Here is a 14,137-nt window from a genome sequence, read left to right on the forward strand (position 1 = left end):
ACAAATAGAAGTACTAACCTTATAGCACCGCTGACCAGTTCTCACGATGATGCCCAGCCACTGCAACAACCTGCAAATGAGCAAATAGAAATAGTTAGTTACAGCAGCTGTACATTACAAAGCCGCACTAATGCATAGATAGATTAGATTGAAACCACATCAAACATTCAGCATAGGTACTCAAACCATGTCCGACATACACGAGGTCAAATGAAAAAAATGTGCCCAAGAGAAGGTTCGTTACATAGTGACAACTAAAACAAATGATGTATGAAAGCGAACTAGGTAGGCTTCACTCAAACACGCGACTGCTTATTAGGGATGCTATTTGCTGCTGGCATTTCTGCCATTCTTCCAAATCTAGGTGATGTAAGTGAGATGATCTTATCTGCCATCAATGTTCTTGTACTGTTCTCGGCACCCCCTCTTCTGGAAAAGATCACATGCCATAAGGAACAGTTCTGACTTTTAGGAGACACCATCGTCACGTAGCATTTGCATGACCTCAGCCATCTCCTCTGCCTCAGTGGGCTTTGCACTCCTAGCGCTAATGCTGTCAAATATGTTGGCCAAGTACTCTCCAACTTCCTTCGACCTCTTTGCTTTCTTTGGGCTGTTGACTTCATTGTCCGTCGTGGCCCATTTGGAGGAGGCTCTGGCACTGGAATGGCCAAACGATAGGAAGGGCGTCCAGGGGGGAGTGCGTGTTACATCTTTAACACCACCCGCTGCATTAAGTGTCCCCCTCTCCTGGTGATGATCCCCGAAAAGGGCCCATAGTTCATCGAAGTGGGCGGGTGGGTCTCAAACTTTCCTGCATCTGCACTCGGTTCTTGCATAATGGTAACCATATGTTGGGATTAGTGCAAAAGGACAAATAAGACCACATGTTGGGATTAGTGCAAAAGGACAAAGGAAAGGGAGGCATTACCACTTCGTGGCTTCCTCCTTCGGTGTGGTTGGGTGCCAAGTCCTCGGCCACAACTGCCCCTGTGGTAGGGTCCCGCCCGAGGCCTATTTTGTTCTGTAGGGTTTGCTAGCTGAGGAATTTCTTTTTCATGTCAGTGAATTTGTTGTGGATCTGCTTCTCGTCGTACGACAGCCCCACATTCCTACAAACCCTGGTACACATTCCTCCACCCTTCTTTACTTGGACCCTGTTTACACCAGTTGAATTGGTTCTTCTCATTTTGACAGATGTCGAGCAGCAGTTTGGCATGCATTGTTTTCCAGTTCGCACGTGGAGCATGCATCTGTTGAATGGCAGCAATGTACGCATCAGTTGTGTATAGTAGGACCATGGATTGAATAGCTAGCAGAAACGTACGCGCTCACACAAAAACTAAGTCCAACGAGAAAGGGTCGGAGTTGAACTCACCTTGAACGGACGTAGGACATACCGCGGTCGTGCAGGATGACGAGGATGATAGTGCCAGCGTAGGGAGCGGTGCGCAGGTGGTACTGCACAAAATCTGTTCAAGAATTAACCTCAATTGACAAGACCTAATATTCAGAAAACATGATTATATGTATTCTAACTCGTCTGATCAAAGGCACCATATTAATTATCTAATTGAAAATGCTTTGCAAACCATACATGACACTAATCTGCTGCTACCGTATAGCCTCATCAGAATGTATATATTACTATCTAGATTAGTTAATAGTAATGGCGCTTATTACTATAGTTAATGTAAGTCATAAGGTCACCCTGAGGATTTCCTACTGGACTGCACGCATACGCAGCCGAGTTCAATAGTTCTCAAAACACAATCTGAATTAGTGTTCTACAATCCAATGAAAAGATAAATAAATGTACCAGAACTATAACTTTGTAAAATCCCTAGACCTAAATGCGAATCTCCGTCGTAATACCATACTCCATCCTTGGGCAGACCATTTCACAAAGGAAATGCACACAGATCCAGAAGTCTTACCGGTTGTGGCGGTGGAGGCGGCCACGACCCTGGCGGCGACCGACAAACGAGCGGAGCTGGTTGGAGGAGCACGACATCGAGGACGGATTCGGAGACGGGAGGATCTGAAGGGTGTGCGCGATTGGGGATATGACTGAGGCTGACTGCCGGAGTTGGAGGCGGCGGATGCGGGAGGTGCAGTGGGCGAGGTGGAAGGCGGAGGATGCGAGAGGTCCGATGGGAGGGGCCGACCTTGGCTACGGCGGATGCGAGGCTCCATGCTTGGCTGCGGCGGCTGCAGGAGGTCCGATAGGAGGGGCCGAGCTTGGCTGCGGCGGATGGGGGAGCTCCGATGGGATGGCGCGAGATTGAGGGCGGCCGTTGTGCGAGATCGGAGAGGAGGGGGCGATGCCGGCGTTTGCGGGAGGCGGCTGGTAAGGGGGAACCCTAGGGTGGCGCGAGCGAATGGGAGAGGGAGAGGGAGACCAGCGGCGGCCTGGATGGTATATATACCAGCTAGTCTGGGCTGAAATGATCAGCCCACTCCAGCCACTTCCAGCTCAGCCCCAACCAGCCGTGATTGACTGGTCCGAAAATTTTGGATTTCGTCCATTTTGATGAGCTCCAAATGTTTTGCGCAAAAGAATTCCAGAACCTTGTTATTGTATGACATGCAGGACATATATATGTAATAATAAAATATTGTAAATTGGAGAACGCCCATTCTTCTCTGCATTGGTAGATAATACAGCAAACAGCTCCCAATATTTACTTACAAGCAAGTTTCAGCACAAATAGCTAGGGTATCAATTTCTAAATTGCAATACACATATCATTGCACTGCATATGCATCTTACAAAAGCATGCACCAAGTATACCATGCATCTTACACAGGTAGTATGGAACACGTGATTGCCCTCACAACTTTCATTCTTCACTTAAGGATTGCATGAAACACGCGACCAAAAAACAGTGACTTCCATTTTACAGAACCCAATGTCAAGCTCACTGATACTTTTACTAGTTTCCAAAGGGTGAAAAATGGTACCTTTTTCCACAACTTTGATGTCACCTTCCAGTGCCTTGACCTGAAATATCACCTCTCCACAATGTTGAGTTGAGATAACATTCCGTGAAAGCTTTATCTTGCCATCACCAGCAATAGGCACTTCCTGACCTCCAGAATCAAGTAAGATGATTCTCTCATGACCAACACCAGCGCTATATTCTGTGGTACTTCTGTCACTGTAACCGGTAGTAGAAGCAGTAAATAGATCACGCAAACCATCTGGCCATGACCCATGAATGACTCTCACAAATATCGTAGCCTCCACAGAGAAAACAATGTGGCCAAGCGAAAACTCTAGTCTGCTAAGCTTGGTAGTGTAGGCACATTTAAACACATGGGAAAGCATGCAAGAGCATGTTAATGGAGAAACTAGAAAGCTCAAGTATCCATCCTCAGACTCAGTAGCACCCTTTACTTTAAGGTCAACATCGATGATCACAGGATCTGACAATACATCTGAAAACATAACAGCATGGGTAGGACCTTCCAGTACAAAATATGGATCCTGCATATACAACACCACAATATGAAACCGAAGCAAAGGGGTTAATATTGAGCTGCATAATTAAATCAAATCAAAATAAACAGTGTAAGTCGCAAAATGCAAGCGTTATTAGCATAACGCATTAGTGACAGAGGATAGGGTATTTGTGGTGCACAAACAATCAAGTCCCTAGAGATGTCTTACTTGCAAATTACATATTTATATCTGCCAACCCCCTTGCAAACAAAGCTGAAACAACTTTTTTGGACCAAATTTACGGGAACACCAGAAAATATCAAGCACAACATATCAGCGGCAGGAAATTCATTGGGCAATGGAACTAGGCAGACATATTAGTGGGAAAAGGTAAAAAATCATGATAGTTGTTAGTTAGGACAACCGTATACTATTACAAACTAAAACAAAGAACCATGCATAAAAAGTGCTTCCAACCTTTTCGGTGAGGGTTTGGCATTCATCTCTGTTGCGCTGGAAGATAATATTGCGATTGTAGTCTACCGGGTCGCGCACAGCAACCATACCGAAGACATCCAACGGCAGCTGTAACCTCCCTCTTGTTGCAGCTAGCTTCACCGAGTAGACCTGTAGAGTATCCCTTTGGACGTAAACCTTCTTCAGAGCTTTAGCTTTTTCTGTGAAACGCATGGGAGGGATCCTGGCTGCAAGTAGATGTAAAATATTTGAAATGGGTCAAGATCGAGTACAATAGCAGCCTCAATAATACTGAAATAGCAACAATGACTATCAGAATTTTATATCTATCGAATCTACTGAACATATATAGAATACACAATCCAAGTCCATTGTGCTGAAGTATAATTTGTCAGTAACCACTAGTACAGAATAGAAGAGCAGTAAAATGCTGGAGACCCAGGCGTCTATTTCTGATACAATACAAGCCCAAATAATCAAACTATATAGAGAAGCTAAATCCAACGACCAGGTCACACGGCACAAAGCAAAATCACGTGGTGCATAATTTGACAAATTTGGTTGGAAATAAGTTGTCAGCAGAGCAGATATAGTATCTTATACGTATACTATTATCCAGAAAACACAAGACTACTTTTGAAGGACCAGGAAATTAAACAAGGCAGGCGTAAGACGATTAATTACTGGAAAAACTCGCTGGTGTCCTCGAATGCACCCTAGTAGCCAGACCACCGTTCGTTCCAGTGAATGCGATACCGGCTAACAGTCATCCAGTGGGGCATGTCGTCTGGTTCCATCTCCTCCAGCTCTGGTTTCTCGGCCCCAGCATCCTCCACACGTTTACTAGCCCCACTTCCATCTCCATCCTTCTTGGCAGCGATCGAGGCTTTGGTTCCTCGCTCTCCCGTACCTCGTCCCCCAAAACAATAAAAGCCCCGTTCGGCTTGCTGAAACTTAGCTAAAACTGACTGAAAAATTCTGGTTGAATTGTTGTGAGAGAAAAATACTGTGCACCCGAACCCGAAACCCGAAACCAAAACCCAAAACTGCACCGAACATCGATTCGGATGATAATCCGTCCCAAAAACCAAACCCGCGAATACCCGAAACCCAAATGGATACTCGAAACCCGCTTTGTATGACAGCATAGTAAAAGAAACAAGGACTTTCTATAAACATATGCATGATATATATACACATATTCACATGTATAAACAAGAGGCAATAAATAATAAATATTTTTATGAGTCATCTTAAAATAAATTTAATAATATAAGTAAACAAGTTATTATTAACATATTATAAAACATGAGTTTTAATTCTAAATGATTTATTTCGAATATACATTGGATATCCACGGGTGGAAAACCAAACTCGAAACCGAACCCGATTGGTTTCGGGGCTCCGAACCTGAAAACCGTGGGTGAGAAATCATCTCCGAACCCGAACCCGAACCCGCAAGATCCGAAACCCGCGGATATCTGACCCGAAACCGCCCCGTTGCCATCCTTAGTTCCGGTTAAAAAAAAAAGACGAACAAGCCAGCTTCTGGATAAGCTAAACGGGGCCAAAGACGCGTTCTTTCTCTTCTGTCTTCATCGATGCTTCAACAGAGATTGTTTCTTCTTCTTCTTCCACTTTCGTCTTCATCATCAGCGCCTCAAACAACGGTGACTTCCCGTGATGATCCTCGTCACCCTACAGCTGCAGTGCGTCTGCGTCCTCTGATTTTTGATCTATTTGCTGGTTAATTTCTGAACTGATTTATTGTGAGAGAAAAACACCGTTGTTTGAGGCGCACAAGGCACGATGGATCGCCGGCAACGCTTCCGGCTTGCCGGCCGCTTCCGTTTAGGTCTCGTTCCGTTGTTCGGTTAGCCCAGGGCGGCCGGGAATATATAGGCCCAACAAACATGATCACGGTTCCATTCGGATCCTGGCAAAAGACTGACGTTTCGAGTCAGGCGTGGGCCTCAATTTGAGCCCATCGCACTGGCCAGGTCGGGCGTGGGCCAACAAAAAGGTAACGTTTCTTTTCTCTCGATCTGAGCCCAACCCGGACCCGGACCCGGACAATATCGTCTTTACTCACCAATAACCCCGTTCTTTCCTTCTCCCCAAGTTCACCCCGTGCGCGCGCGCTCTCTTTCTTTCTTGTGCGGCAACTGCGCGAACGCCGACGCCCGACGGCAGGTGCACAGGCCTTCGTCGGTCCCTTCGCCAGGCCCTCGTTGCATCCTTCGCCGGAGACGACCCCCCACCACCAGGTATGCGCCACCCTTTCTCTTCCAGTTCTCGCTGTGCGAAACCAGGCGTCCAAACCCTAACTTAAGCTATTTCGCTATTTGTATTCGGATCTGATCTAATTACAAGCTTATACAAATCTATACTAACTTCGATTTTTCCCTGAAATTATTGGGATTAAGTGTACACCCGTGTCCTTTGCTGCGACCGCCCGCCCCTGTCCTGTGGTGTTTTATTATTATTATTTTTGGTGTTGTGTAATGGTAATATATAATATGTTTATTTACTGATGAATTTTGTGCGGATTACCTCACTGGGGTTTTGGTATTTAGTTTTCAGGACTGATCTACTCACTAGGGGCGTAGAGGTGAAGAGAACTTGACAATGAGCAGCATAGGCACAGGCTACGATCTGTCTGTCACCACCTTCTCCCCAGATGGTCGTGTCTTCCAGGTCGAGTATGCCACCAAGGCCGTTGACAATAGCGGGTTAGATTCCACTGCCTCCCATTTCCTATTGTGTTTTGCTTCATTTATTATTCCGTTTTCTCTGTTCTATGTAATCTTATTGGTTATTGTCGATGCCATGGTATTTGTGAATAGGACTGTTGTTGGGATCAAGTGCAAAGATGGCATTGTCCTGGTAAGATTTGGCCTTCTCAATTTTTTTCCTTCGGTTCAGTGCTAAAGCTATTTGAGTTGCCCAAGTCTTCACTGGGTCCTGATTTGGTGGTTGGCCCTTTTAGGGTGTTGAGAAGCTGGTAACCTCAAAGATGATGCTGGAAGGGTCAAACCGGAGGATCCATTCAGTGCACCGGCACTCTGGCTTGGTAATGCCTTTACAAGTGACTCAAAATTGATAGTGGTTTTGATGCTAAATCATGTCATTGATGAATAAATAGAGGAGCAGGATTAAAATTCTGCTTTGGTCTTCTAACCTGTATTGAATATAGGAGCAAGATAGTAAAAGCATGCTCTAATACCTGTTTTCCTAAATAATCAATTGTTGATGTAAATTACTAGTAAAGATGTTGTACCTATTAAGATTTTTTTCTTTTGAATTTTCTTGTGGTGATACCTTTTCTTTTATTGCAAAGGTTCATGTTCCATTAGCCATTTTTTTTATGTATCATGTGTGTTTTCACAAATTCCTTGTATTGTCATTTGCAGGCTGTTGCTGGTTTAGCTGCAGATGGCAGGCAAATCGTTTCAAGGACCAAATCAGAAGCTGCCAGTTATGAAAAGTAAGCACCTAGTATTTTAGACCATGTGATGTGAGATCTTTGTATATGATTATGTTCTAAAGTTTTAATGGACTAGGGTCTATGGAGAAGCCATTTCTGTGAAGGAATTGGCAGATCGTGTGGCAAGTTATGTTCACCTTTGCACGCTGTACTGGTGGCTCAGGTAATATATTCAACAGTAGTGGTCCGTAATTACTTGAGGCATGACTTGTATTCACCAAACATTATTTTGGCTACTGTAGTCAACCCTAACTTGGTTTCTGTTGTACCAGGCCTTTTGGCTGCGGTGTTATTCTTGGAGGTTATGATAGGGATGGGCCACAGCTCTACATGATAGAACCTGCAGGAGTTTCTTACGTAAGTTGTTACTGTATTACATAGTTGTATCAACATGAGTGCATAGGCTCTTTGTGTTAGTTTTATTTGAATTATGTCTTCCATCAGTCGCCCACTCATTTTCAGTATGGATGGCATTGTTTTTAAGTAGCATTACGCTTTAGGAGTCTTGTGAATTTGAAATACATAATGTTTATTGACTTTACAAACTTGAACAGAAATATTTTGGTGCTGCATTGGGGAAGGGAAGACAGGCTGCAAAGACGTAAGCTTACAATTTATTTCGTTCATAATGTTCTCTATGTTTCTTGTTCTTCTGTTGCCAATGCATAAAACATAGTCAAATAAACATTTTATTGCCTTATTGTAAAAGTGCGTATTTTTACAAGATATTCCTTCCAATCACAAATAAGTGACCTTGACATTGTCTTGGAATGCCAAAACACACCTTTGACAAGTACTTATTCTTTCAAAATAGCTATAGAACATAGCAGAAGTATACTTTTATAAAACTACATTTCGAGACAAATCTACGTATATAATTTTCAAATACCCAAACTCCACATAAAAAGTAATATGCAACCACATTTTAGAATGGTTGACTTAGGACAATAAAAAAATGTCACATATTTGTGACTAGAGGAAGTAGCTTGCTGAGAAGGAAAGCAAAAGAGAAGGTAGTACCCTCCAAATATCAAACCGTTCAATAGTATGAATTATTTGATAGCTAATATATTCTTTCATTGGAAGTTAAAAATGTTCAGGCTAATGTTAGCATATTGTATCAAATAGTGACTATACCATTGCATTGTTAAATAATCTTTGTGCATATGCTTCCTTTTTGTATTCATTGATTAGAGTTAACCATTAAAGCATAGGCAAGGTTTATTTATATAATGGGAGCCCACATTTTACATGCTCTCAGTTTTTATGTATATCATCCCCTTTATTTCCAATGAAATATTGACTTCTAAAATAATCTGATGGAGGTAACTGTTGGCTTTAGCTTTTGTGTTCCATAATCTTGTTAACACGAATACTTCTGCATTTACTGTTAAAGTCACCTCTGTATTTTTTTGGTTCTGTGTGAACTTCTTTAATCTTAATTATGGATGGACCTCAAAATGATTCTGAACTTTTTCAATGTTGTCATGCAGTGAGATAGAAAAGTTGAAACTTTCAGAGCTTACCTGCCGGGAAGGCATTGTTGAAGTTGCAAAGATGTATGCCTAAGTCTCTTTTCTCATAATAGTACAAGTTTGCATCTTAATGAATCTTTTTAGTTTTCCTTCCCTGAATGAATGTTATTATTGTCTAGTACAGTGTTGCTGGCATTCCTTTTGCTGTAGATTAATTGGCTTTAATCACTGTTCCACATTGTTCAATGTCATTCAAGAAATCTGTTGTTCATATTTATACAAAGCCTAGGAAGGGTACAGTTATCATTGTTTAGTGATAAGGGAGCACATTCATTTTACACTAGACGTTTTTATATCAAAAGTTTGCTGGTAGGAGTGTTATTAGTAGAAAACTGCTTGTAGAAATATCATGATTACAATGTAGATTTGATAATACTGCAAACTATTGGCATAGACAGTCTTAAAAACAACTCTTGTTAGAGTAGGGGCATAGTTTACAGCATCTTATGTCACGTGATGCTAAGTTGTGGGTGTTTTAAGTTTAACTTTGATATTTAAAGGTATTGCCAAGTTTCTTTTATATTTACCTGCTTACTTGATGCCAATGAACCTGAAAAGGCTACTTACTGCTCTTCAAAATGTACATTCTGACAAAATGTGCCCAAATGCAGAATTTATGGAGTGCATGACGAAGCAAAGGACAAAGCTTTTGAGTTGGAGTTGAGCTGGATCTGTGATGAATCAAACCGCCAGTATCAGAAGGTACTGGGATATTCACATGAAAAATGAGGGGTCTCTGTATGTTTCTCGATTTGAATTTGAAGCTGAAACTTCTCCTCTCTTTTTTTTTGCCTACTTGTCATACAGGTTCCGAATGAACTGCTGGAGCAGGCCAAAGCTGCTGCTCAGGCAGCTCTTGAGGAGATGGATGCCGACTAAGAAACACGATGGTTTGCCCAGTCTTCAGTGTTTTCGGTGCTGTTGAGATCTCTGATCGGTTTTGGGGTGACCCACTGGACATGGCCAATTTGTCAGAATTTATATTTTGATCCATATCATGTAAAACTCCGATCATGGAAGTCTGGAATCTAGATTGACTGATATCAGAGCTGTGGTGTTTACATTCTGGTGAAGTCTTGGTGTCTTCAGGAACTTAGCTTCTGCTGTACCGGTTACGCAGACTGGAGTACTGGACTGTGTGTGTTTCCGAATCGTGTATCAGACTTTTAGCTGTTCCTTGACTTTTTTATTTCAGATAAAGAACTGTTCCTTGACTTGATGCAAGTAGGTTTGGTACTTTGTGTCATATAGTTAGCAGGCGTGAAATCGTGACGTCTTTTGATAGGTCATATAGGTGTATAATCGTGACATCAAAAAAGTATTTATCAACCCATACGAAGAAAAGCCATGTACTATGTTCGTGTTAAACGGGGTTGGAACACGGAAGAACACTACAGCAACAGGAAGGAAAATAGAGGCAAGCATGCTTAGTCAGCCCTACTTGTATATGAATTCTTCAAGAAGGAAAGGACAATAATGGATGCTGATGGCAAACTGGTACTACGAACATGAAGAACGAAAGGACAATAATGGATGCTGATGGCAAACTGGTAGTCTGGTACTACGAACATGGAAACATTTTTATTTTGACGAACATGAAAACATTTTTATTTTGATGGAATACAAGTATGAAATAAGATCAACATGAAAGAACGACAAATTAAACCCAGCTTTTAGTCGGCAGCTAGGGACGCGTTTAGTTGCATAGTGCACGATTCTCCACTGTAGCATTTCGTTTGTATTTGTGAATTATTGTCCAAACATTGACTAATTAGGCTCAAAAGATTCGTCTCGCAAAGTTAAAGCAAACTGTGCAATTAGTTTTTGATTTCGTCTACATTTAGTACTCCATGCATGTATCGCAAGTTTAATGTGATGGAGAATCTTCTTTTTGTATAGTATACTTTTGGAGAACTAAACGGCTAGACAACCTTTCCTTTTACATTTCCAAGCTCAAATAAACGCAGTTGCGTCGAAGGAATCAGACAACCCAGTGCCAGTCTTGAAGGTGACCTTGCCGGAAGCGGACTCGTCGACGTACACTTCCACGACGCTGAGCCACAGCACGAGCTCCTTGGTCTTCACCCCCGCGATCTTCTTCAGCTTGCCGTGCTCCACGAACGCCGTCACCTCGCCGCCGTACGACACTGTCTGCTTGATCTTCTTGAAGGTGTGCTCCGTCTTCTTCCCCTGGACCAGCCACATGAACCCTGCCTCGCGGTTGTAGCCAAACTCCTGCATGTCTTCCATAGGGAACAGGCCCTTCGGGAGGCCGATCTCTGCTAGCAGCTCGGCCGCCGCCTTCTTGCACGCCGCCGCATCGCCCCGGGTGATGTCGGCCCCGGCGCGGTAGGTCTCGTTGGTTTGGGACGCCATTGCAGGTGCTCTGATGGTTGGTTTGTTCGGAGCCCGGTGGACGATGGAATTTGGAATGTGGTTACCTGATAAAACGTGACAATAAATTAAACTGAAGATGCTGGTGTGTGATGGACTTGTGTAGAGGAGGTTATCGAGCAGAGGTTTATATAAAGAGACGTCATGCTGGTCTGCTGGAGAATGGAGAGCAGGTGTCCAGAATAAAATGATGCAGAAGCAGGGAGTCGTCATTGTTCTCGTTTGGCAGTGGAAGTCAGCTTGTTCAGACTGAGCCTGGTCAATTCGTGTTTGCATTGGGCTAGCAGCTAGCTGGTGACGGGCTACGACATGAGTCACATGAGTACTAATTTTTCGATACTGCTGGCAGGGAGATGCATAGTAGTTTCAGACCGTGTTGCCGAACAAGCTAGGACTCGGTGGCGAAATGGCGAGCGATGTTGGGCGCGGTACGCCTTGCTGACATTGACTGGGTCGTGCCGGGCGGCGCCTGCGCGGCAGCGGGCCGAGTTCAGGGCAGCCCCGTCCCGTTTCTCCCCATCTGCTGCCCGGCATGACCGAGCTCGGTCTCACTGGGCAGCCTTAGAATTTCTGAGAAACGCATCATTCAGAGACAGAGAGCGAGGCAGACTTGGCTTATATTGTGAACTACAGTACAAATATGAGGCACTTAATAACGCCTATATAAGCCCATGCCTAGCTCATCACACTACATCCTCATTCTCAGTTTTCCTCACAGACACTGCACATCATCTTAGCTCCCTATCCTACTATAGCCAGCCGTGAACGTCCAAACAAACCCAGCTCTGTCTGCACAGCTCCTGCCTCGGACCAGCTAGCAATGGCATCCCAGAGCGTTGAGAGCTACCGCGCCGGGGCAGACGTCGTCAGTGGAGACGCAGAGGCATGCAAGAAGGCCGCGGTTGAGCTGCTCGGAGAGATTGGCCTCCCGAAGGGCCTCTTCCCGCTGGACGACATGCAGGAGTTCGGCTACAACCGCGAGGCAGGGTTCATGTGGCTCGTCCGGGGGAAGAAGAAGGTGGAGCACACGTTCAAGAAGATCAAGCAGACGGTATCGTACGCCGGCGAGGTGACGGCGTTCGTGGAGAAAGGCAAGCTGAAGAGGATCGCGGGAGTGAAGACCAAGGAGCTGATGATCTGGCTCAGCGTCGTGGAGGTGTACGTTGACGAGTCAGCGCCTGGCAAGGTCACCTTCAAGACGGGCACTGGACTGTCTGATTCCTTCGACGCAACTGCGTTTGAGCTTGGCATGTGAGAGCATATGGAAGCTTCTTAGTTACCAAGTGATGAAAGCTGTGTGGCGTATAGTTGTTGTTTTTTTTATCAAAGTTGTTTAGCGTCGTTTCCTTCTACATGATTTTCCAGACTCCATGTAACTCCTCCTTGTTTAATCATTTTCGTTGTAACGAAGTGTCCTCTTTTATGAAATTCTATCAACCCATATTCAACTGAATTATTTGTAGCCAGTTTTTTTTTTTTTGTTTCTTCCGATCTTAGAGCGTCCGCAATGTGGAGAGAACCGACCCTGGGTTTTAGATGGGCGCTACACATGATTTGACGTGAGCTGTTAATCTGTTATATTGGGTGTCGCTGTAGAACCGCTACTCTGGTCTTGTGCCTTGGTCTCTGTGGCCCTATCATTGACTTGCAGGGTCGTCGTCGTTGTTTGTGATCCTTGGTACTTTCCGATCCATGTTGGAGCTCTTTGTTGGGCCTGCGTGTGATCATTTCGTCCCTTACTAGTATGCGGTTAGTGTATATAGTACATGCCTAATAGGATCAAGCATAACAAATAAAAAGTTTAAATTCATAGTCTACTAGTATTGCTTAATTGGTTGATTGATCTAGTGGTAGTATATGAGTTTGTTCATGAGCTAGTGAACCCAAGTACTGATCTATATATTTTGGATTGCAAGAGTGACAAGTACAACCTTAATAAGATAACAGCTTAATGCGTGTCAAGAAGCTTAGAGAGGGTTCAAACCAGACTTGAAAGCTTATGCAAATCATTTGGTTCAAGTCAACAATAGAAGCTCGTGAGGATAATAAGAGTTCAGAAGAAGATAACAGTGCAAATGGATATCACGTTCGACCTACAAGGTGGTATCTAGACTAATATAATCCCTGTCATCTCAATTATATCAGTATCGGCCAGAAGAGCTTCTAAGGAACCAGTACAACAAAGAAAAGCAACAACACGATGCAATTACTAAGATGATGTGGGAAAAGTTTGGACTCAAACCCAAGGAACAAATCTATGAGTATCGGCAGACATATCTCGAGTAGTTTGATAAAGGTCTCGTTGGCTTGGGACGCCATTGCAGGTGCTCTGATGGTTGGCTTTGCTTGTACGGAGCTCAGCGAATGGTGTGTTGTACTGTGCGTGGTTACCTGAGGAAGTGTGGCAGTAGTTGAGTAAATGAAATTGATGATGCTGGTTGGCGATGAACTTGTGTTGAGGAGAGGTTCTCTAGCAGAGGTTTATATAAAGAAACTGAAGATGCAGGTTGGCGATGAACTTGTGTTTAGTGATCAGTCATAGTTCTCGTGAGTGGAAGTCAGCTTGTTCAGACTGAGCCTGGTCAATTCGTGTGGTCTTCTTGCAATGGGCTAGCAGCTAGCTGGTGACGGGCTAGGACATGAGTACTAGTTTTTCGATACTGCTGGCAGGGAGATGCATACTCGTAGTAGTTTCAGACCATGTTGCCGAACAAGCTAGGACTCGGTGGCGAAATTTGAGCTGCTCGGCGAAATTGGCCTCCCCAAGGGCCTCTTCCATATGGACGACATGCAGGAGTT

General features: G+C 43.9%; 3 protein-coding genes across 3 annotated transcripts; 2 read left to right on the forward strand and 1 right to left on the reverse strand.

The window, feature by feature from the left end:
* Window positions 1–6,036: 6,036 nt before the first annotated feature.
* LOC136552827 (proteasome subunit alpha type-3) lies at window positions 6,037–10,158 on the forward strand. Its single transcript, XM_066544405.1, has 11 exons — window positions 6,037–6,189; window positions 6,499–6,654; window positions 6,769–6,808; window positions 6,912–6,995; window positions 7,336–7,409; window positions 7,486–7,572; window positions 7,682–7,766; window positions 7,964–8,010; window positions 8,903–8,968; window positions 9,556–9,646; window positions 9,752–10,158. The coding sequence occupies exons 2-11, from the start codon at window positions 6,551–6,553 to the stop codon at window positions 9,821–9,823; spliced, it is 750 nt and encodes a 249-aa protein (XP_066400502.1). The 5' UTR covers window positions 6,037–6,189; window positions 6,499–6,550; the 3' UTR covers window positions 9,824–10,158.
* A 713-nt stretch (window positions 10,159–10,871) lies between these two features.
* LOC136552828 (uncharacterized) lies at window positions 10,872–11,894 on the reverse strand. The gene has a single exon (XM_066544406.1). It carries the CDS (start codon window positions 11,612–11,614, stop codon window positions 10,898–10,900), a length of 717 nt encoding a protein of 238 aa, XP_066400503.1. The 5' UTR covers window positions 11,615–11,894; the 3' UTR covers window positions 10,872–10,897.
* Window positions 11,895–11,964: 70 nt separating this feature from the next.
* On the forward strand, window positions 11,965–12,772 carry LOC136552829 (uncharacterized protein At5g01610-like). The gene has a single exon (XM_066544407.1). The coding sequence runs from the start codon at window positions 12,159–12,161 to the stop codon at window positions 12,591–12,593; it is 435 nt and encodes a 144-aa protein (XP_066400504.1). The 5' UTR covers window positions 11,965–12,158; the 3' UTR covers window positions 12,594–12,772.
* Window positions 12,773–14,137: the final 1,365 nt, after the last annotated feature.

The sequence above is a fragment of the Miscanthus floridulus genome, chromosome 4 (assembly GCF_019320115.1).
Source record: "Miscanthus floridulus cultivar M001 chromosome 4, ASM1932011v1, whole genome shotgun sequence".
NCBI classification, from domain to species: Eukaryota; Viridiplantae; Streptophyta; class Magnoliopsida; order Poales; family Poaceae; genus Miscanthus; species Miscanthus floridulus.

What these genes read in the sequence shown, in the direction of transcription:
- LOC136552829 (XM_066544407.1), top strand. Translation starts at nt 12,159, where the DNA reads ATGGCATCCCAGAGCGTTGAGAGCTACCGCGCCGGGGCAGACGTCGTC.
- LOC136552827 (XM_066544405.1), top strand. Translation starts at nt 6,551, where the DNA reads ATGAGCAGCATAGGCACAGGCTACGATCTGTCTGTCACCACCTTCTCC. An exon ending in GCAAAGATGGCATTGTCCTG is followed by an intron (nt 6,809 to 6,911) that starts GTAAGATTTGGC and finishes TGGCCCTTTTAG; the next exon opens with GGTGTTGAGAAGCTGGTAAC. An exon ending in ACGCTGTACTGGTGGCTCAG is followed by an intron (nt 7,573 to 7,681) that starts GTAATATATTCA and finishes CTGTTGTACCAG; the next exon opens with GCCTTTTGGCTGCGGTGTTA.
- LOC136552828 (XM_066544406.1), bottom strand. Translation starts at nt 11,614, where the DNA reads ATGCAAACACGAATTGACCAGGCTCAGTCTGAACAAGCTGACTTCCAC.